Source organism: Mustelus asterias, chromosome 2 (assembly GCF_964213995.1).
Source record: "Mustelus asterias chromosome 2, sMusAst1.hap1.1, whole genome shotgun sequence".
NCBI classification, from domain to species: Eukaryota; Metazoa; Chordata; class Chondrichthyes; order Carcharhiniformes; family Triakidae; genus Mustelus; species Mustelus asterias.
Window position 1 is genome coordinate 18,333,128 of NC_135802.1, and position 21,818 is coordinate 18,354,945.

General features: G+C 41.8%; 1 protein-coding gene across 12 annotated transcripts in view; it reads right to left on the reverse strand.

Annotated features, from left to right (window-relative positions):
- Positions 1 to 21,818, reverse strand: part of kmt2ca (lysine (K)-specific methyltransferase 2Ca) — a 351,109-nt gene that overhangs the window by 205,010 nt on the left and 124,281 nt on the right. For all 12 annotated transcript variants that reach the window (XR_013499876.1, XM_078232154.1, XM_078232144.1 and 9 more), the window contains exon 4: positions 16,893 to 17,096. Coding sequence is in view for 11 of the 12 variants with exons in the window: in XM_078232154.1 (XP_078088280.1) it covers positions 16,893 to 17,096 (204 nt within the window). In the remaining variant the exon portion in view is untranslated. The remainder of the gene's footprint in view (positions 1 to 16,892; positions 17,097 to 21,818) is intronic.

The following is a 21,818-nucleotide window of genomic DNA, read 5'->3' on the forward strand; positions in this document are numbered from 1 at the left end:
GTACTTCATTTCTGTACCTCCAAGCCTCTTGCATTTTACTGCAGAGTAACTCCCATGGTCCAGCTGACATGTTTGGAGGTCGATGGAGGAAGTTGGGGATGGTGAGTTTGGAATGGTTCCCAGTGCAGGGCAACTGTCCAGAAGAAGTAAGCACTCATGGGCAATTGCAATGGAAAAACTTATCTGGGAACTCCTGATAGAGATTCCCCAGCTCATCTTTGGGATACCTCTAAATTCCGACAGTGGGGAGCTCAGAAGATACTGCTCCTTATGTTCGGTAAAAGTTGGAATGTTCTGCAAAGGTCCAATTTTACTATCAAGCTTTAGAACCTCAGCGTGCTTTACTTTGGTCACGTCTCTTCAGCTAAGTGTGGTTTGGTAACTTGCGCTGTCTCGACTTGAACTTCCCTCATGGGCACAGGTATCTGGCATTCAACTGTTACAGGTATTTCAAGTAGAGAAAATTCTTCAGTAATGTTTACATCATTTTCTTATAATTGGTAAATGTTTACATCAGTTATAAAATTTTTCATTAATGGAATGAATAATTAAAATAGAAATTGAGTGACCTGACTGGTTTGTCTTCTTTTCACAGATGACTTTTGCAGATTTTCCACAATACTCATCAAGCCAGGGAATCTTTGATTTGATTTATTATTGTAACATGTATTAGTATACAATGAAAAGTCTTGTTTCTTGCGCATTATATAGACAAAGCATACTGTACATAGAAGGAACGGAGAGAGTGCAGAATGTAGTGTTACAGTCATAGCTAGGGTGCAAAGATCAACTTAATGCAAGGTAGGTCCATTCAAAAGTCTGATGGAGGCAGGGAAGAAGCTGTTCTTGAGTCGGTTGGGTGTGACCCCAGACTTTTGTATCTTTTTCCGATGGAAGAAGGTGAAAGAGAGTATGTCCAAGGTGCGTGGGGTCCTTAGTTATGCTGGCTGCTTTTCCAAGACAGCGGGAATTGTACACAGAGTCAATGGGTGAGAGGATGGTTTAAGCGATAGAGTGGGCTTCGTTCCCGACCCTTTGTAGTTTCTTGCAGTCTTGGACAGAGCAGGAGCCATACCAAGCTGCGGTACAACCAGAAAGAATGCTTTCTATGGTGCATCTGTAAAAGTTGGTGAAAGTCGTAGTGGACATGTCAGATTTCTTTAGTCTGCTGAGAAAGTAGAGGCGTTGGTGGGCTTTTGTAACTATAGCGTCGGCATGGAGAGAACAGGACAGGTTGTTGGTGATCTGGACACCTAAAAACTTGAAGCTCTCAATCATTTCTACTTCATCCCCATTGATGTAGACAGGGAACGTCCTCCATTACACTTCCTGAAGTTGATAACTATCTTCTTCGTTTTGTTGACATTGAGGGAGAGATTATTGTCATCGCCAAAACAACCCTGATTCAATGAAGAGTGCAGGAGACCATGCCAGGAGCAACACCAGATAATATCTAAAAATGAATGTCCTGGAGCAGCTACAACACAAGACTACCTGTGCGCCAAACATAAGCAGCAGCAGCATGGGATAGACAGCTAATCGATCCCACAACTTATTAATCAGATAGGCTCAGCAAGCCTGCAACAGACAGTCCTGAATGGTGGTGGGCAGTTAAACAACTAACGAGGGAAGGAGGATCTGTAAGTATCCCCATCCTCAATGATGGGGGAATGCAACACATCAGTGTAAAAGACAAGGCTGAAACGTTTGCAACCATCTTCAAGCCAAAAATACCAATTGGATGATCCATCTCAGTATCCTCCTGAGGTCCCCAACATCACATATACCAGTCTTCAGCCAATTTGATTCACTCCAAATTATATCAAGAAATGGCTCAAGACACTGTCTACTGTAAGGGCTATGAGCTCTAACAACATTCCGGCAATAGGACCAAAGACTTGTGCTCCAGAATTAGCCGTGTCCCTAGCCTAGCTGTTCCAGTACAACTGCAACACTGGAATCTACCCAGCAATGTGCAAACTTGTCCAGCAATGTCCTGTCTACAAAATGCAAAACAAACCCAACCCAACCAATTACCACACCAGAAGTCTATAAGCACTATCTGTAGCAGTAAGGGCGTGGAATGTCCTGCCTGCAGCAGTAGTGGACTCATCAACATTAAGAGCATTCAAATGGTTATTGGATAAACATATGGATGATTTTGGAATAGTGTAGATTAGAGGGACTTTAGATTGGTTTCACTGGTCGGCGCAACATCGAGGGCCAAAGGGCCTGTACTGCGCTGTAATGTTCTATGTTCTATCAAGCGGCACTTAGCAATAACCTACTCATATCTTCGATTTGGAGTCCTCCATCTATTTATATTATAACTCTAAATTTAAAAATGCATCATTTCGCAGTTACTGTTGTCAAAACTTTCTCTCTTAGATTCCTGTGTCATTACAACTCTATGGCCAGCTCCACCATCTTCTGGCTTATCTTTTTAAACACAGTAAGAGTTTTAACAACACCAGGTTAAAGTCCAACAGGTTTATTTGGTAGCAAATGCCATTAGCTTTCGGAGCGCTGCTCCTTCGTCAGATGGAGTGGAAATCTGCTCTCAAACAGGGCATACAGAAACACAAAATCAAGTTACAGAATATTGATTAGAATGCGAATCTCTACAGCCAACTAGGTCTTAAAGATGCAATGTGAGTGGAGGGAGCATTAAGCACAGGTTAAAGAGATGTGTATTGTCTCCAGATTATTTTTTAAAAATCAGGTTTGACAGAGCTCCAGTTCCCTATATGTTACATCAGACAATCCAGTACTGCTTCAGGTGCATGTCTTCACTCCAAGTGCACCCAGTATACATTGTGCAAAGTAACTCTAGTAACACTGAATCACCAATACCAGCTACATCCGACTTTTCACTGCTACCTGGCTCGATGGTCTATAGCAAACGGCTGTTGTTAGTTTCCCTCTCCTCCAGGGTTGCCATGTTATTTGATTCAGGTGTAGAGAAGTCCAATTAAGTTTTAATCAAATTCTCTTCACATGAAATGGCTACATCCTCTCTCCATTTGTCTTTTCTAATTCTACAAAGTGATCTGTATCCTTGTACTTTTGTCCAACCTGCATCATTGCTGCACCAGGTCATGGCAACAGTTGGTTGGAATAAAATCCATACAAAAAAACATGGGCAAATGACAACATCTAAATATCATGTTTCTTTTCACAATGTAGCCATGACATTGAAAAGCAAGCATCCTTGATCATGCTCATATTTCTCCAAGCGTAATGACAATGGTTTGGACCTTGAGCAGATGAGAATTCTATGCTACAATTAATACACAGTCACATAGACCGAGAAATATTTTGAATTGGGGACAGAAAGAGAGAAATTGATGCAATTAAGATTTTAAACAAGCCTCGGCAGGAGTGCAGTATTTCAGCTGCTAAAATACACATGCTATTACATTACTGCAATTCCCTTTCTTATTTTCACCCCTTCCTACTGTACCACCACCCCCTGCAATCCTTCACCAAGCACCACTTTCTTGATTATTGCTAAGAAATCAGAACCGACTACAATTTTGGACAAAATAAATTTGGCTCCTAATACTTACATCACATTTCAACATCACTGAAAACTGATGACCAGGATGTCAAATAAACAAATGCAATTCAGTTCCGTACCAACATTTACTCAGAAAACAGCAACTCACTAGGGAGGTGTTACAATAATGCATTAGACCCCTGACTGTCTGAGCCACAGACAAAATAAGTTGGTCATTAGATATATTTATTTTAATCCATTCCACCACCTATTCCACAGAATGCAAACAGAAATTTTAACCAGTTTCTTGAAAAGTATCCCATGCCATAACACTGCGTAGCAAAGAAAGATAAACACCTTGGTCTTTCGCCAGGAACAGCAGACTATAGTCAGTCTTTCACATTCCAACTCACTGCATCAAAGTGACAAGGTGGAGGCTCAGAGGGCTTCTTAGAGTTAATTTACAAGTGAAGCTGTTCGTTAATGATTGCAGTGTTCAGCTACATTCACAGCTTTCAAGTACTGAAATAGTCCACGTCTGTATGCAAGATCGAGGCAATATCCAGACTTGTGATAATCCAGTACCTACTGGGTGCACTGAAACACTTTGGCAACCTCCCCCTTTCCTGTGACCTCTACCACCTAGAAGGTGGAGGGCAGCAGGTAAATTCAAGTAACATTCCCTCCAAATCACTCACCATTCTGACTTGGACATACATCACTGCTCCTCATCCTCCCAGGGTCAGGTTCTGGAGCTCCATACCTAACAGTACTCTAGCAGTACATTCACCACACATACTCCAACAAGAAAGCGACACACCACCACCATGGGCACCATGGAACGGGCAATAAATGATGCCCATGTTACAATACCCATTTCTAATCTCAACCAGTTCTCTGGGCTATTCATAAGAGAAGCAGGAGTAGGCCATCCAACCCACTAAGTGTCCTCCATTATTCAATGAGATCATGAGAGATCTGATGTGATAATCCTCAGCACCACTTTCCCGCCTTATCCCCATAATCCTTGATTCCCTTCCTTATTAAAAATCTGCCTATCTCAGCCTTGAACATATTTATTGACCCAGCCTCTTTAGCTCTCTGTGGTAAAGAATTCCACAGATTCACTACCCTCAGGAGAAGAAATTTCTCCTCATCTCTGCCTTAGATTGGTGACTCTTAATTTTGAAATTATGCCCTCTGATCTTAGGCTTTCCCACAAGGGGAAACAACCTCTCACCATCTACCCTGTCAAGCCCGAGAATCCTATATGTCTCAATAAGGTCGCCTCGCATTCTTCTAAACTCCAATGAGTACAGGCCCAAACGACTCAACCTCTCCCCATAAGAAAATTCCTCCTTACCCAGGATCGACCGAGTGAACCTTCTCTGGAGTGCCTCCAATGCCAGTGTCTCTTCCCTAGCTATGTATTCATAAATAGTCAGACCTGGCTTTGTGGTGCTCGTGATTATTATGAGATAAATTGGACAGCAACTTCAGGCGTTCACACATTCACACTTAAATGTGGAACTGCAGAAGCTGCCAGAGATATCCCACTCTTAACGGTACACTGTTGCAGCCCTCACGATATTGAAATGACTGCAACAGCATGATCTGTTGCATTTTCCCACTTTCCCAGTCAGAACTAAGTGAGTTTGTAATAGTGTAATCAATGGTCATTTCTGAAACACAACTTCTCTGGCCCTGAAACACCAATTTTACAGCTATGGAGCCTCATTCTCTAAGAATATTGGAGATTTTTTTTCAAATGTTTCCATCTGTGTCTCATCCCTCTCCCTTAATCCCACCTACATTCCCCAATCGTTAATTCACTTTCCCCACACCATTTGAATCCAAGTTATATTTTTGCTTTAAACCCCTGGTTTAGACGTTGTATATCTCACTGAGGATTCTTGAATCTGACTGGTTGAAGAGCCTCGCTCTTGCTTTGACTGGTCACTGTCATCACAGATTCCTGTGAAGTGAGTCAAGATGGAACAGACATCCAATCACAAAGAGCCTCCCCTCTGGAGTTTAACAAGACTTCTGTGGGCCAGCTGGCTGCAAGATATTGGCACGTGCCATTCCTTCATCGGTGATATCAAGTCCAATGTTCACCAACTTAATCCACACCAATTGATGGGCCAAAGGGCATCTTCTGCACTGTCTGCGTCTATACTACATAGACTACTGAAGGGAACTTTAACAGGTTAGCATTCTTGATGGAAATGGTGAGGAATCCACAAGTAAATTGGCAATGCCAGCAGAATCAAAACTCACTGATACATGATGAAGTATTAACTATTAACTGGGAGCGATATTTTAACAGACATTAAAGTAATGTATTCTGGTGGCTTCTAGTTGTTGAATTCACTAAAAAAAACATAGAATCATACAGTGTAAAGGCTATTCAGCCCACCATGCCAGATCTCAAAGTGCTATCTAATTCATCCCAATCCCCGGAGTTTATCCCATTGCCCGCTAATTATTTTCTTTCTTTAGGGATATATCCACATTCCCTTTGAAAGCTACTTTTGAATCCACTTCCACCATCCTTTCAGATAATTAATTTCTTGGAGTAAAAAAAAACTTTCTCCATCTCACCCCTGGCTTTTTTGCCAATTATCTTAAATCTGTGTCCTCTGTTTACCAATCCTCCTGGTAGAAACCGTTTCTCCATTTATGATTCAAAATCACTCAAGTTTGAACACCTCTATTAAATAATTCCTTAGCTCCAAGGAGAACAATCCCAGCTGCCCACGTAATTGAATTTCCTCAGACCTATTATTATTCTGGTAAATCTCTTTGCACCCTCTCTAAAGCCCTGACATTTTTTCTGAAGTACGATGCCCAGAATTGGACACAATATTCTAGCTAAGGTTTAACCAACGAGTTAAAAATGTTTACAATTACTTCCTCGCTTTTAGACTCTACTGGCAAAATTGGGAACCGTCATGGGCTGGATGGATAATTTAACAGACCGTTAAAAGGTCCATTGACCTCAGGTGGGAATTTCAGGTCTCCGGGTGGATGGGACAGGAAAATCCCACCCTATGTCTCTCTAAAGTCAAGTATACCATTTTACTAAAGACCTATGATCCAGTGCTTTATCAATTTTTAAAAAAAAGTCTCTGCACAACAACATCATCCCCCTCTGTTGTTTCATTGAAGAATTTAACCAAGTTGGAGAGAGACAATTTGACTTTAATAAATCCATGCCATATTCTTCCAAATGGGAATTAATCACATCTACAATTATTATATCTAAAGGTTTCCTCACTACCGATATTAGGCTGACTAGCAGATGGGTGGTTTGTCTACCTCCTCTTTTTGGAGCTGTGTTACAACATTCAAACCCTGCCGCCCTCTGGAATCACCCCCATATCCAAGGAGTGACTGAAAATTGTGGCTGGAGCCTCTAGTCACGTGGGACTATGGCAACTTTACCTTTATGCTTATAAAATAATTTAATACACTATTTTATGTTACCCATTCATCTTTTCTCATATCGTTTCTTTGCCCATATGTCCTTTCTCTGTTTTGCAATTTCTTTCTTCAGCTTGATTACGTTATGAATATTAATCATAACCCTCCTCTTACTGCTCCATTTTAACCTCAATTATCAAGGGAGCTCCGGCTTTGGGTGTCCTTCCTTTTCTCGACAAAGAAACATCTTTTGCTTTCATCTGAAATATCTTGTCTGTGAACTTTCGCTTTCCCCTGAAATACTTCTTCTTTGAACTCCCATTGCTTATTTTCCTGACAATATTTGTTTCCATTTCACCTAGGTCAGATCCTTTTTGACCCACTGAAGTCAACACTTGCCATTGAAATTTTCACCATTAGTCACACTTTCCCATAACTGCTCTAAACGTAATGGCATTGAAGTTACTAATTCGGCAATCAATAATCACACAACTAAAAGGTCTCTATCCACAAATACACAAACCAACACTACCAAAATATTTGGTGCACAATTCACACTTATGTACAAATCTTTGTCATCGTTTTTACAATTGCCATTCCATAAATCATGTACAAGTTACACTGATATACAAATTCCACATCTATGTTTATTGCATGAAGAGGTGATTCATAATCCAAAATTTAAAGTAAAATTTATTATAATTTATTCATGTTACCCTTTAATGAAGGGCCACAGCTGTGCTCCTTACTGAAATTGCAGCAAAGTACTGACATTCAAATTCTTCAAATATTTACCATTAATTAGTACATCTCCCATGGTGTTGCCCATAGTGAGTCAGAGAATAAATTGTTTTATAACTAGCAATCCAGAGGCCTGTACTAATATTCCAGAGAATGCAAGTTCAAATCATACCACGGCAATATAAACATTGCATTCAGTTTCAAATACCTGGAAATAAAATACTGCCGGTCAGCAAAAGTGACCACGAGGCTGTCAGGCTGTCATAAAAATCCAGCAGGGGAAAGACAGACAACCGTACAAAGTGGAAGTAGGTGCTCTTCACGAAAGAGAATACACAGGATCAGAAGCTCAGCTGGGGGTTAAATACTATACCGAGTTACAAAAAGACTGATTCAACCTGGTAGTGACCAGGAGGGGAGTGGAATTGATGGAAAGGGTACAGAGTTTGCAGCTGGGAGAAAAGGTAATGACTTAATTTCTCCCGGTTTTTAACTTGCAAAAATTACAGCTCATCCTCAACCCTGATAAATGTGAGGTGATTCATTTTGGTAGGACTAATTTAAATGTGGATTACAGGGTCAAAGGTAGGGTTCTGAAGACTGTGGAGGAACAGAGAGATCTTGGGGTCCATATCCACAGATCTCTAAAGGTTGCCACTCAAGTGGATAGAGCTGTGAAGAAGGCCTATAGTGTGTTAGCTTTTATTAACAGGGTGTTGGAGTTTAAGAGCCGTGGGGTTATGCTGCAACTGTACAGGACCTTGGTGAGACCACATTTGGAATATTGTGTGCAGTTCTGGTCACCTCACTATAAGAAGGATGTGGAAGCGCTGGAAAGAGTGCAGAGGAGATTTACCAGGATGCTGCCTGGTTTGGAGGGTAGGTCTTATGAGGAAAGGTTGAGGGAGCTAGGGCTGTTCTCTCTGGAGCGGAGGAGGCTGAGGGGAGACTTAATAGAGGTTTATAAAATGTTGAACGATAGAGTGAACGTTCAAAAACTATTTCCTCGGGTCGGTGGAGCTATTACAAGGGGGCATAACTATAGGGTTCATGGTGGGAGATATAGGAAGGATATCAGAGGTAGGTTCTTTACGCAGAGAGTGGTTGGGGTGTGGAATGGACTGCCTGCAGTGATAGTGGAGTCAGACACTTTAGGGACATTTAAGCGGTTATTGGATAGGCACATGGAGCACACCAGGATGATAGGGAGTGGGATAGCTTGATCTTGGTTTCAGATAAAGCTCGGCACAACATCGTGGGCTGAAGGGCCTGTTCTGTGCTGTACTGTTCTATGTTCTATCCGATACTGGCTCACGGATTAGCAGCTCTACTGCAGAGTGAGAGCAGAATTGATTCTACTTTCTTTTTTTTCATCTTGTTTTCTACCCCCCCTCAAATTGTAGACGTCCCTTACCATTTCGGGCCAGCTTTGTGGCATAGTTTTTCTAGTGGCCAAGTCTTCAGCATGCCAAATATTTTGCTTTCCCCGGTGACAGTGGTTAGCCTCTATCCAACCACATCAAGCCTTACGTTATTCCACATCACCATCTATGAACCGTGAGCGCACAACCCCATAACTAATCTCTGACATCCCATGACTGCTACCTAATTCCCTCCTGTAACCTCACCCACTTGCTCACCTGTGTCTTTATTTACTATTGTGGGCAAAGCACCATTAAAAATAAAATCCACAGATCAGAATTCTTAAACTCATTAGTATTAAACTCAGTCTTAAATCCCTCAGCAAACTAAAAAGTAACTAAACTTACCATCACACTTGTCAAACATGATAATCCTTTATTAAACCGCCAGTGGCAAGAGTCAGTGCTTGGCTCAGAGAGTTAAAAAACTGAAGTAGCAAAAAGGTATGAATTCACAAAGATCCATGGATTTGATGGTTTGGCTGTTACTTCAGTAATTAATTTACTTGTTTCCACTGCTCTATTAATGGATTGATCTTTTGAAGTGTTGTTGGTCTATAAATTTATTAATTCATTGCTGTTGACCTCTCCATTTAATTCACTGGTGCCTGTTGCCACAGTAACTTAATTGACTTGATGCCCATAGCTGTCTTAATTAATTTCCCGCTGCCCACACAAACAGTTTTGTGTCAACTATGGCAACATCACGTTGGCTTACATTTTTCTGATACATTTAATTCGAAGACCAACAATAGTCTCTTTCCTGTATGAAAACTCCACTGACTCAAACATTTCAAAAGCTGATAAAACAATAACCAGAGGCAGGGAAAATTCACACCTTGGGTCATTAAATGTTGTAATTGTTCAATTCAAACAATACCAAACATACGTACATATAAACATACGACTCTGGAAAGAGTGTCCTTGCAGACACCATCACCATGAAGCAGTCTGGGAACAGTGTCCTTGGAGATATCATCGTTGTAAAAGCAATGGGAGCAGCTGATTGGTGAATAAATCCGGGTGGGTATTTCCAAACTATATTACATTGTAAGTTATTGTTTAAGAAAGGGTAAAGAATTACTTGATTTATTTCTTTTGAAAAAGTCTCCTAAAGTTGTTAAACGTAATAAAATTTAGTCCTGGCAGGAGAGTTCAAAGCCGTGGTCTGCTCCTCTTGCTCCATGTGGGAGGTCAGGCATATTTCCAGTGCCCGGGGTCAGCACAGGTGCAGGAAATGTGTCCAGCTGCAGCTCCTGGTAGTTTGTGTTTCAGAGCTGGAATGGCAGCTGGGGACGCAGGAGCATCTGTGAGTCTGAGAGCATTGCAGATAGCACGTTTAGAGAGGTGGTCAGACTGCTGCTGAAAGGGACCTGAGGAAGGAAGGGAATGGGTAACCACCAGGCTGTCCAGAGAAACAGGCAGGTAGTTGGCATAGTGGGTGGCACTGTGGTTAGCACTCCCACCAGGGACCCAGGTTTGATTCCCGACTTGGGTCACTGTCTGTGTGGAGTTTGCACGTTCTCCCTGTGTTTGCGTGGGTTTCCTCCGGGTGCTCCAGTTTCCTCTCTCAGTCTGAAAGACGTGCTGGTTAGGTGCATTGGCCCGAAGAGGCGCTGGAATGTGGCGACTAGGGGAATTTCACAGTAACTTCATTGCAGTGTTAATGTAAGCCTTACTTGTGACTAATAAATAAACTTTATTTTACTTTAAGTTTAGGCGTCTCTAAGGTCTTGCTCGTAAATCAGTATTCCATTTAGGAGGCTCATGAGGGCGCTGGTTTCTCCAAGGAGTGCACACAGAGCCAGGCTTCTGGCCCAAAGCAGCCTGTCTGTACAGGAGGCAAAGGAGAGAGTAAGGGAAATAGTAATAGGGGATTCTATAGTCAGGGGAACAGATAGACACGACTGTGGCCGTCAACATGACTCCAGGATTGTGTATTGTCTCCCTGGTACTAGGGTCTGAGATGTCAATGAAGGGCTGCCAGGCATCCTGAAGGGGGAGGTCATGGTACATGTTGGTACCAATGACATTGGTAGAAAGAGGGATGAGGCCTTGCATCAGGAATTCAGGGAGTTAGCCTGGGAGGGTGGTAGAGATGAGTTGCCTCACATCCTTTCAAAAAGTACCTGGATGAGCACTTGGCTATGGGCCAAGTGCTGGTATATGGGATTAGGTGGGAGGCCAGGTGTTTCTCGTGCGTCGGTGCAAACACGGTGGGCCAAAGGGCCTCTTTTGCACTATATGATTCTGTGAATCAATCACAAAACATAATCACAATTAAACTCTGAGGCTGGGGGCCTCCCTCAAAGTGCTCAGTGACAACCAGCAAGCTCTTGAATCACTGGGTAGAGCTAGATTGGAGTCCTGGCTATTGCGAATGTAGCTGCTTTTTCAACTTGTATATACCAAAAAGGAACCTGTAGTAATTGGTTGGTATCACTGCAGTTCCGGTAATTTATTGATTTGTGCCCACTACTCTATTAAGACATGGGTATTTTGGTGTGCTCGCTGGGCTATGAATTTATTAATACATTACTGCGAACTTCTCCATTTAATTCATTAGTTGCCACAGTAACTTAATTGACTTGATGCTCATTGCTGTCTTAATTCATTTCCTGCTACCCACACAGAAACATATTTGGTCACACTTGTAGTTTGGATTATTTGGATTACATACCAGCACAATAAGATAACCCAAAACTGTTAATTAAATGAAATCCTTCTCTAGCACACAAGTTCAATAAAGAGTTTTGAAAATAATTTAACATGGCAATTACTTGCAGAATCAAAAAGACCCAGCCTAATTTTAAAAAGTCAATTTGAACACCGGTAAGCTTGACAACTGCAGAGTCGGACCTTGTCCTGATCTAGTCTCCATGTGCATGCAATCAGGATTAGGAAACCTCGTTGATTTTCTCTCATTATAACCAAGCAAACCCAATATAGAGTACCTTCACCGCTATTTAAACAGAGTTCAGCTAGGGAATTGAGACTGGTTTGTATGGATCATCTACTGAAGATAGAATAGTGGAGCCACTGGATACCCCATGGCTTGTCTTTTCAATGGGAGAGTTGACCAATGATAATGACCTTCTGGATTCTCCCAGGTAGGATAACACTATCTAGTGACCAAAGTAATTATTGGAATCATTACTTAGAGTTCAAAAAGGGAAAAAAATAAAAAGAAATGTGGCAGCAAAACAAAGCAGTTGACATTTTACAGAATTTCTAGTGCACTGGCTGTGCACATATAGATGCACTTAAATGCGTGCAAAAAAGATTACATTAAAGGTTGCGAGCTATTTCATTTCGGGTAAAAATGACCGCTCAATGGTTGCAGGAGAGATGAATGAATCATCAGCTTCAATGAACTGCTCTTCACAATAGGCCTACTTTGAAATTAACAAGGGTGGTCTCAGCAATAACCTTTCCTGAAAGAAAGCAATTAAAATATTGAGTGAATCCATTTCCTTATTCAGTTTAAAAATGTAATTTTGAGTACACTTTGTGAGTGCTGATCACATCATCAGACAAAATTGTCTCAAAAAAGCTCTGTCAGCAAAGGTATTGCCGATTACAGATCTTAGAGTTTCAAATGTGAACACCAGTTCAGTTCCCTCACAATGCTGAGCTGAGTGACTCTTCAAATACATCAATCAGGTGGCTTAAGCTTCTCAGTTGGCGGGGAGAAAATTAGAACAGTGTTGTCTGACTGTTGTCATATACAATGGGATAAAAACAAATTACAGTAAGAAGTCTCACAACACCAGGTTAAAGTCCAACAGGTTTATTTGGTAGCAAATACCAAAGCTTTCGGAGCTTGCTGCTCCTTTGTCAGATGGAGTGGTCTCTGTTCTCCAACAGTGCACAGACACAGAAATCAAGTTACAGAATACTAATTAGAATGCAAATCTCTACAGCCAGCCAGGTCTTAAAAGGTACAGATAATGTGGTTGGAGGGAACATTAAACATAGGTTAAAGAGATGTGTATTGTCTCCAGACAGAACAGCTGGTGAGATTATGCAAGACCAGGGGCAAGCTGTGGGGGTTACTGATAATGTGACATAAATCCAACATCCCGGTTTAGGCCGTCCTCATGTGTGCGGAACTTGGCTATCAGTTTCTGCTCAGCGACTGCGCTGTCGTGTGTCGTAAAGGCCGCCTTGGAGAACGCTTACCTGAAGATCCAAGGCTGAATGCCCGTGACTGCTATTTGCTACCAAATAAACCTGTTGGACTTTAACCTGGTGTTGTGAGACTTCTTACTGTGCTTACCCCAGTCCAACGCCGGCATCTCCACATCATAAAAACAAATCTCAGGATAAAACTACCAATTAGGTAATACCTGGTGTTAGAACAATGGAGAAAGGAAGCAAGGGCAATGAAGCCACAATTTACCTGGATATCAGGTACCAGGCAGAGATTTGAGCAACATGGTTGGAAGGTGAGGATGTGATAAATAACAAAAAAGCCAGTGTGCTCATTAAGTGACTTTTTTCACACTTCCTGAAGTTTTCTATTATCCTAACCTGCTTCACAATGGATATTGGTGAATCTGTTTTGCTGCTACTTAATGAGCGAGGTACCTTGTAGTATAACGATAATGGTGTGTTACAGCCAGCAAAGGCAGCTCTGAATATGCAGCTATTGCTGGGAATATCTACTCTGCTAAAACCTGACAGAGAATGCTTTTTCAGTCATTCCCTCTTTATTAGTTAATTCAATTCAATTCAATTAGGCAACCTTCCATTTCACAAGATAACTTGCACTGTGGTGTTCATTTTTGTGTTAACATTTTTAAAAAAAAAATTAGCCTTCGAGATCACGGAATTTTGATCCATTTAGCCCTGGGGTCTAAGCTATTTACGAACAATAGTAATGACTTGGATGAAAGGACAGACTGTATTGTCGCCACGTTTGCTGATGATATAAAAATAGGTAGGAAAGCAAATTGTGAGGAGGACATTAAGAGCCAGCAAAGAGATATAGATAGGTTACGTTAGTGTGCAAAGAACTGGCAGATGGGAGTATAACATAAGAAAATATGAGATCGTCCACTTTGGTGGAAGAATAGAAAATTAGATTATTAGATTGAATGGAGAGCGACTGCAGAATGCTGTAGTAAAGGGATCTGGGTGTCACTGTACATGAATCACAAAAAGTTAGCATGCAGGTACAGCAAGTAATTAGGAAGGCAACTGGAATGTTGGCCATTATTGCAAAGGGAATGGAATATAAGCAGGAAGTCTTGCTTCATTCATTGGTGAAACCACACCTAGAGAACTGTGCACTGTTTCCCTACATTAAGAAGGGATTCTACTTGCTTTGGAAGAAGTTCAGAAAAGGTTTGCTAGTTTGATTTCTGGAATGAAGGGGTTGCCTTATGAAGAAAGGTTGAGCAAGTTTGGCCTATTCTGATTAGAGTTTAGCAGAATGAAAGGTGATCTTAATGAAACACACAACATTTTGAGGGGGCTTAATAGGGCAGGTGCTGAGAGGGTGTTTTCTCTCATGGGTGAATGCAGAACACAGGAAAAAAAAAGAGTCTCCCAATTGAGACAGACAAGGAATTTCTTCTCAAATTTTCTTCCACTGAGAGCTGTGGAGGCTGAGTCATTGGACATATTCAAGGCTGGGTTAGGCAGATTGTTGATTGACAAGGGGGTCGAGGGTTATGGGGGGAGACACAAAAGCAGAGTTGAAGCCATGATCAGATCAGCCATGATGTCATGGAATGGGAGAGCAGGCTTAAGGATCAAATGGCCTATTCTGACTCCTGTTTCTTGCGATCTTATGAAAGAAGAAAATCACAAAATGGTCCAAGGAAAATCTAAGCGGATCCTTTCATCCAGTACAACTATTTGGAACATCACTTGGAGAAGATAATTTGAAGCTAATTAAACTTTTGTGATGTAATCCTACCTCCAAACTCTGTATGCTGATCAATAAACTGCATTAAAGCTAAAATGAGTGACAAATATTAATCTAAGTTGCTTCAAGGATATTATTTTTAAGCAACTGAAGCTTTTCAGATTTAGTGGAACTTGGCAGGTGGGGAGACAGAAAGAGCATTGATTTTGCTGAGAACCAAAGGAATTTCTGATCAATATAAACACAAACCCGCTGTCGAATTAGCTCAAGCCTTATCCGGCGTTCCAAAATCCAGGAGGACTCAAAACTGAAAACTGAGCTAGTGCCCGGTGGGCTTTTGTGATCAATAGCATTGATATCAGTATCCTCAGTGTTCAGAGAAAGTTTAAGATGCAAGTCATCAGAAGCACTCTCCCCCCGCTTCCCATCATGAAGGTTCTCTTTCAGAACCTTAGTAATTCAGGAGACAATAAGAGCAAAAAATTAAGTGTCACAAATCTTAACATTTAAAAGATTACCAAGCTGAGAACAGCACTGTGAGGAGCAAGTTTATTAACTCTCATTGTTTCCCATGCCCTAAACGCTGTGTAGCTCCTTACTTTTAGTCTTTCCTTAATTCTAAAACATTTAGGCTTTTAAAAGCATCTATTGTCACTTCACCATTTCATAATTTAGAGCCCCTTTCCACTCATTTCAATTTTAGCAATCTCTTATGAAAGGCCATGTCCTTTTATCCAGGCTTCTCAGATGGAACATCTTAATGAGATTCTTCAGCAATTATTCTTCTGAATGACTGCTTAAAGTAGGGACACAGGAAGATAAAGGAGCACAAAAGGCGACTTCAGTCTAGTAGCTGGCCAACCCGACTTCAAAACCAGAATTCCGCTTGTATCTCTCAATTAATTTTCTACTCAAATGCCTGCCGCAACTCCCTCCGGAAATTACTGATTTTATCACTTTCAATTGATCCCCTAAGCAGTATATTCCAAAAATTCACCACCTCCTCTTTTCTCTTAGGCAGTCCCTTGGGATCAAGGATTACCTGCTTCAACTCTGGTTTAATGGTTTTGGAGATGGCTGATAAGTCTAATGTGTGAGTGCAGACTCTGCCGCAGGCCAGGCATGTGCTGCTTGGAGAGGCAGGTAGATGAAGGTTGTCCAAGTCTCTGAAGCAGATAGCAGCATGGGGATTACTACTGCCCCATAAATCATTACTTTGTTCTCAGGTTTGAGATCCTGGTCTTCAAATGCTCTTTCCTCAGTTGGCCAAAGGCTGAGCTGGCATATTGGAGCTGATGATCAGTCCCATTTTCTATGTCTGCCATCATAGGCAGAAGGATCCCAAGATGTGGAACGTGGTCTGATCAGTGATCTTCGTCAATGGGAGGGAAGTTGGGGGAACGGAGTGGGCGGTGTATTGTGCTGCGGGAGCAGGTTGGAAGAGCGCCCTTAGTTTTCGATGTACTGAGTGAAAGGTAACTATATTCTTAATTAAACTTTGTTTGATAAAAGCTCCCAAATGAGTCATTTGAAACACACTGAAGTGAAATATATCATGCTTATCCTAGCCAAATTCACAATGCAAAACTTATGATCCAGGCAGGCTCGATAAAACACTTGAGTTTCTGACCTAAACCATAACAAATCCAATGGACACTATACATGTTCACATTCCAATTTCCCTCCTTACATACAGGTGCATGCAAAATTATTAAACTGGTCACATTTTATAGAGAACTATTCAGATCTCATATAGTTCCTACAACACTGAAAGAGCTACAGATATAACCCGAAGAACAGCAGTGCAAAACAAATACCTGCCTATCCAGTTTTCTGGAGAACCAATTAACAATAAAGTTTTGAACAGCTCAAAAACAGACAAAAGGGACAGAGAAAATTAGTTTTGTTAGTGAACAGGATAATTACTCACTTTTGCTGTCGCCTTCGTGAAGTGGAGCACTGTTTGTGGTTCTTTTCATTACCATCCTCTGAACTATCAGTAGTGTCTTGCTTTGCTTGAGATGGACTCTTTCTTGGCGCAGTGAAATCTGGAGTTGGGTTGAACCTTTTTAACTCACCCTGCCCCAGCGAGCTGCGCTCACCACAATAGCACAAGGCACAGAGCTGTTCATTGCTGCGAAGGGAGCAACACATTATTACAGTTTCATCCCACATCATAAATTATACCCCATCCCATTCCCCCAGCATAGAACATAGAACATAGAAAGTCACAGCACAAACAGGCCCTTCGGCCCACAAGTTGCGCCGATCACATCCCCACCTCTAGGCCTATCTATAGCCCTCAATCCCATTAAATCCCATGTACTCATCCAGAAGTCTCTTAAAAGACCCCAACGAGTTTGCCTCCACCACCACCGACGTCAGCCGATTCCACTCACCCACCACCCTCTGAGTGAAAAACTTACCCCTGACATCCCCCCTGTACCTACCCCCCAGCACCTTAAACCTGTGTCCTCTCGTAGCAACCATTTCAGCCCTTGGAAATAGCCTCTGAGAGTCCACCCTATCCAGACCCCTCAACATCTTGTAAACCTCTATCAGGTCACCTCTCATCCTTCGTCTCTCCAGGGAGAAGAGACCAAGCTCCCTCAACCTACCCTCATAAGGCATGCCCCCCAATCCAGGCAACATCCTTGTAAATCTCCTCTGCACCCTTTCAATGGCTTCAACATCTTTCCTGTAATGAGGTGACCAGAACTGCGCGCAGTACTCCAAGTGGGGTCTAACCAGGGTCCTATAAAGCTGCAGCATTATCTCCCGACTCCTAAACTCAATCCCTCGATTAATGAAGGCTAGTACGCCATACGCCTTCTTGACCGCATCCTCCACCTGCGAGGCCGATTTAAGAGTCCTATGGACCCGGACCCCAAGTCCTATGGACCCGGACCCCAAGTCCTATGGACCCGGACCCCAGTCCTATGGACCCGGACCCCATGTATTTTAAATACACCAAATTGAGAAAAATGTTTTGATTGGCATCATGTTAGGATATTTACTAGAAGCAGAGAAGAATCCAAGACTCAACATGTAAATACCCAAAACCTCTCAATTCCCTGTCACACAAAAGATGCCATGTAAATAATTTCCGTGGCTGCAAGTGATTAGAGAAGCTGGGCTTCAGGCAAACAGGTTTATATTTCCTCCTGGTCAATCGTTAAAATAAGTATTCTGGTAACAAACAAAGATCTGCTTCCAAATACGCAGCTATTTCATTCCAATTCATTCCACTGTCCCCATTCAAAGAAAATCTCATCTACATAGTGATGTTTCTTACTTGCATTCCTTGATATAACTGAGTTAGAAGAGCTCAGCCAGCACTACAACTAGTTTCAGCAACCCTCAGCTTGTATGGCAAAGGTTCCTATTCCTGTATGCTATACTACAACCCCTGCTTGATAGGTGTGTGGGCACTGGGCCAGAATGGGTTCAATTTCACTGCCACATAGTGAACCAGTCTGCCAATATTGATGGCCAAGATAGACAGGCTACCTGGCTACTTGGTGAGAAATGAGAGGCAAGCTGTTGTCCATCTAAGTGACAATCAGAAATGGGGAAAGGGGAAAATATTTAATTAACATGACTCCTAGATATTTGATTAAACTCTCTAAACACAAGATGTAGGCTTGAAGAATGCAAGACATGCTTTAGATAATGATAAGTCAACAGTTACCAAATAAATTGGCTCTCCATGTATTACATTAGAGGCATTCTACAAATGCAAACTGTTGTACTATAATACTGCCAAAATAAAAATTGATGAAGGACCACCTTTAAACTGAAGGGTAGATTAGTTGCCCATTCTTTAAGAATGGGAAGCATTTTTTTAAAAAAGGAGCTGACCTTGTAACACCAAGGAAATTATTTCAAACCTGCCTGCTTTCAGTGCTGTCCTTCATTTAACTGGTTATTCATCAGCTTTACAGAAGGGAAGTACTTTGAATCAAAATAATTTACCACCAGAGACACAGGCAAAAATAAACTGTTTAAAACGTGTCCTCCCAGAGAGGAAATATTCCCATGTGAGCCCATTAAAAAGCCTTTTGGGAATCTGTCATTCCATGTCCTCTCTGTGGATGTAACCCGGTGGGATGAGAGAGCAGAACAGATATCCAACATTTAGAAGTCCATGATTCAGTAAAGTTATTCAAGATAATCCAAATACATCGCACAACTGAGACATCTGCTGCCACGGCAACTCTCCCAACAGGTTACCTTTGATTGACAAAGTTGAAAATGTAAATTCCTGTGTGGGTGGAGGAGATCTTTTTAATTTTATGTTATTTATTTATATTTATTTTTTCAAGGCAATTTGTTGAGGTAACATTTAAAAAAGTTTATCCAGAGGAGCTGCTAAATTATTTCAACATACAGTTATCTGTTTGAAATGCTTTGGGGAACTGCACAAAAAGCCTATTACAAAAAAGGTGCTTTGCAAATACCACAAGGGAGGGATTACTGTACTGTATCACTAATAGTATTACATTGTGTGTGTTACTATAAGCGACTACTGTATAATTATGAAAACAAATCATTAGAACTCGTGCAGTCAATTAAAATATTCACCCTATCTCAACAATTTTTTTACTCTTCTGACTTTTTTCTATGTAAAATCTGTTCACAAGTATAGGTGACACATCACTAGCAGTTGATGGTGTGCTTCACAATAAACTGTTCAACTGAGTGGCTTTCTATGCCACTAAGAGTTAACAACGTAGTGTACAATTTGACTCAAAACATTATATTTAAAAAAAAAATTATACTACAATTTGTCATGTTCAGATTTTAACTTAAAAACTTCTGGCTTGTTAGTGGATAATCCCATACCAAACTATCTGTTCAATTGAAGTAAGAATGGGCCCATTAAGTTAACAGCTTAGCTTGCAATATTAAAGAACAAAGAACAATACAGCACAGGAACAGGCCCTTCGGCCCTCCAAGCCTGCGCCACTCATGTGCCCAGCTAGACCATTCGTTTGTATCCCTCTATTCCAAGTCTGTTGCTATCAAGATAAGTCTTAAACGATCCCAGCGTGTCCGCCTCAATCACCTTGCTTGGCAGTGCATTCCAGGCCCCCACCACCCACTGTGTAAAATACGTTCCCCTGATATCTGTGTTGAACCTTGCCCCCCTCACTTTGAACCCGTGACCCCTTGGGTTCGTCACCTCCGACCTGGGAAAAAGGTTCCCACTGTTCACCCTATCTATGACCTTCATAATTTTATACACCTCTTTTAGGTCGCCCCTCATCCTCCGTCTTTCCAGGGAGAACAACCCCAGTTTACCCAATTTCTCCTCATAGCTAAGACCCTCCATACCAGGCAACATCCTGGTAAACCTTTTCTGTACTCTCTCCAAAGCCTCCATGTCCTTCTGGTAGTGTGGCGACCAGAACTGGACGCAGTATTCCAAATGTGGCCGAACCAACGTTCTATACAGCTGCAACATCATATGCCAACTTTTATATTCTATGCCCCGTCCAATGAAGGCAAGCATGCCATATGCCTTCTTCACCACCCTCTCCACCTGTGCTGCCACCTTTAAGGATCTGTGGACTTGTATACCCAGGTCCCTCTGTGTGTCTATACTCCTGATGGTTCTGCCATTTATTGTATAGCTCCCCCTACCGAAATGCATCACTTCGCATTTATCTGGATTAAATTCCATCTGCCATTTCTCCGCCCAATTTTCCAGCCTATCTATATCCTGCTGTATTCTCTGACAATGTTCATCACTATCCGCAACTCCAGCAATCTTTGTGTTGTCCGCAAACTTACTGATCGCACCAACTACATCTTCCTCCAAATCATTTATATATATCACAAACAGCAGAGATCCCAGTACAGAGCCCTGCGGAACACCACTAGTCACAGAACCTCCGGGGGGCAAACTGAGGATTGATTCAAATGACTGAAATTGGTATATGCATTTAGACTAGCACATACAAATTGGAACAGCGCATCATAGACAATGACCAATATCTATATACATAGTTAATCATTTTGCTTGTGTCAGTATGGGCACTGGGTCACTATTGAACATCTGATGTTTCTGATGCAACATCCCCGTGGTTGTAGCTCCTTCACAGCTCTGAAGCCTCAACCAATTCAAATTTCTGGGCAGAAAACAAAAAAAATTTCCAAATTCCGCACACCCAAAGAAAGCTTCCCACCCTGCCCCCAACAATATTATTCATCCCGTTGCATAATTGCACCTCCCTTCTCTCCACCACCACTTTCAGTTGTTGCACGGTGCGTAATGAAGTAGCTGGAATTTTAAAAATTACATTTGCACATGTACAGAGCATTCTGAAGAACAAATTTATTCTCAACGTCAAATGTTTCCTTGCAATAGGTTATGCTGAATGCTGTTGCATGTAAGCAAAAGCAAGCAGGCTAAGGTGCAGCGTGGGTGCAGGCGGTGGGGGGGGGGGCGGGGGGGGGGAATAGTCGGTGATAGGGAGAGAGCAGTAACCACCTTTTTTAAGAGAACTGTTTCATGCACAAATAGCACATACCACTGGAATTGTTACAAACTAAATGGGGTGCAAATGAGAAAGTTATATGTTCAAGTTGACCACTTGTGATGGAAAGGGATAGGCATGAACCTCGGGCCAGTGGTTTTAGCTGGGGGAAGGGTAATTATGAGGCTATTAGGAGAGAATTAGGAAACATAGGTTGGACTAGGAGATTACAGGGACTGGGAACGTCCGACATGTGGAGTTTTTTCAAGGAGCAGCTACTGCGAGTCTGTGATAGGTATGTCCCTGTCAGGCAAGGAGGAATTGGTAGGGCTAGGGAACCGTGGTGCACCAAAAAAGTTTCTTTGTTGGTTAAA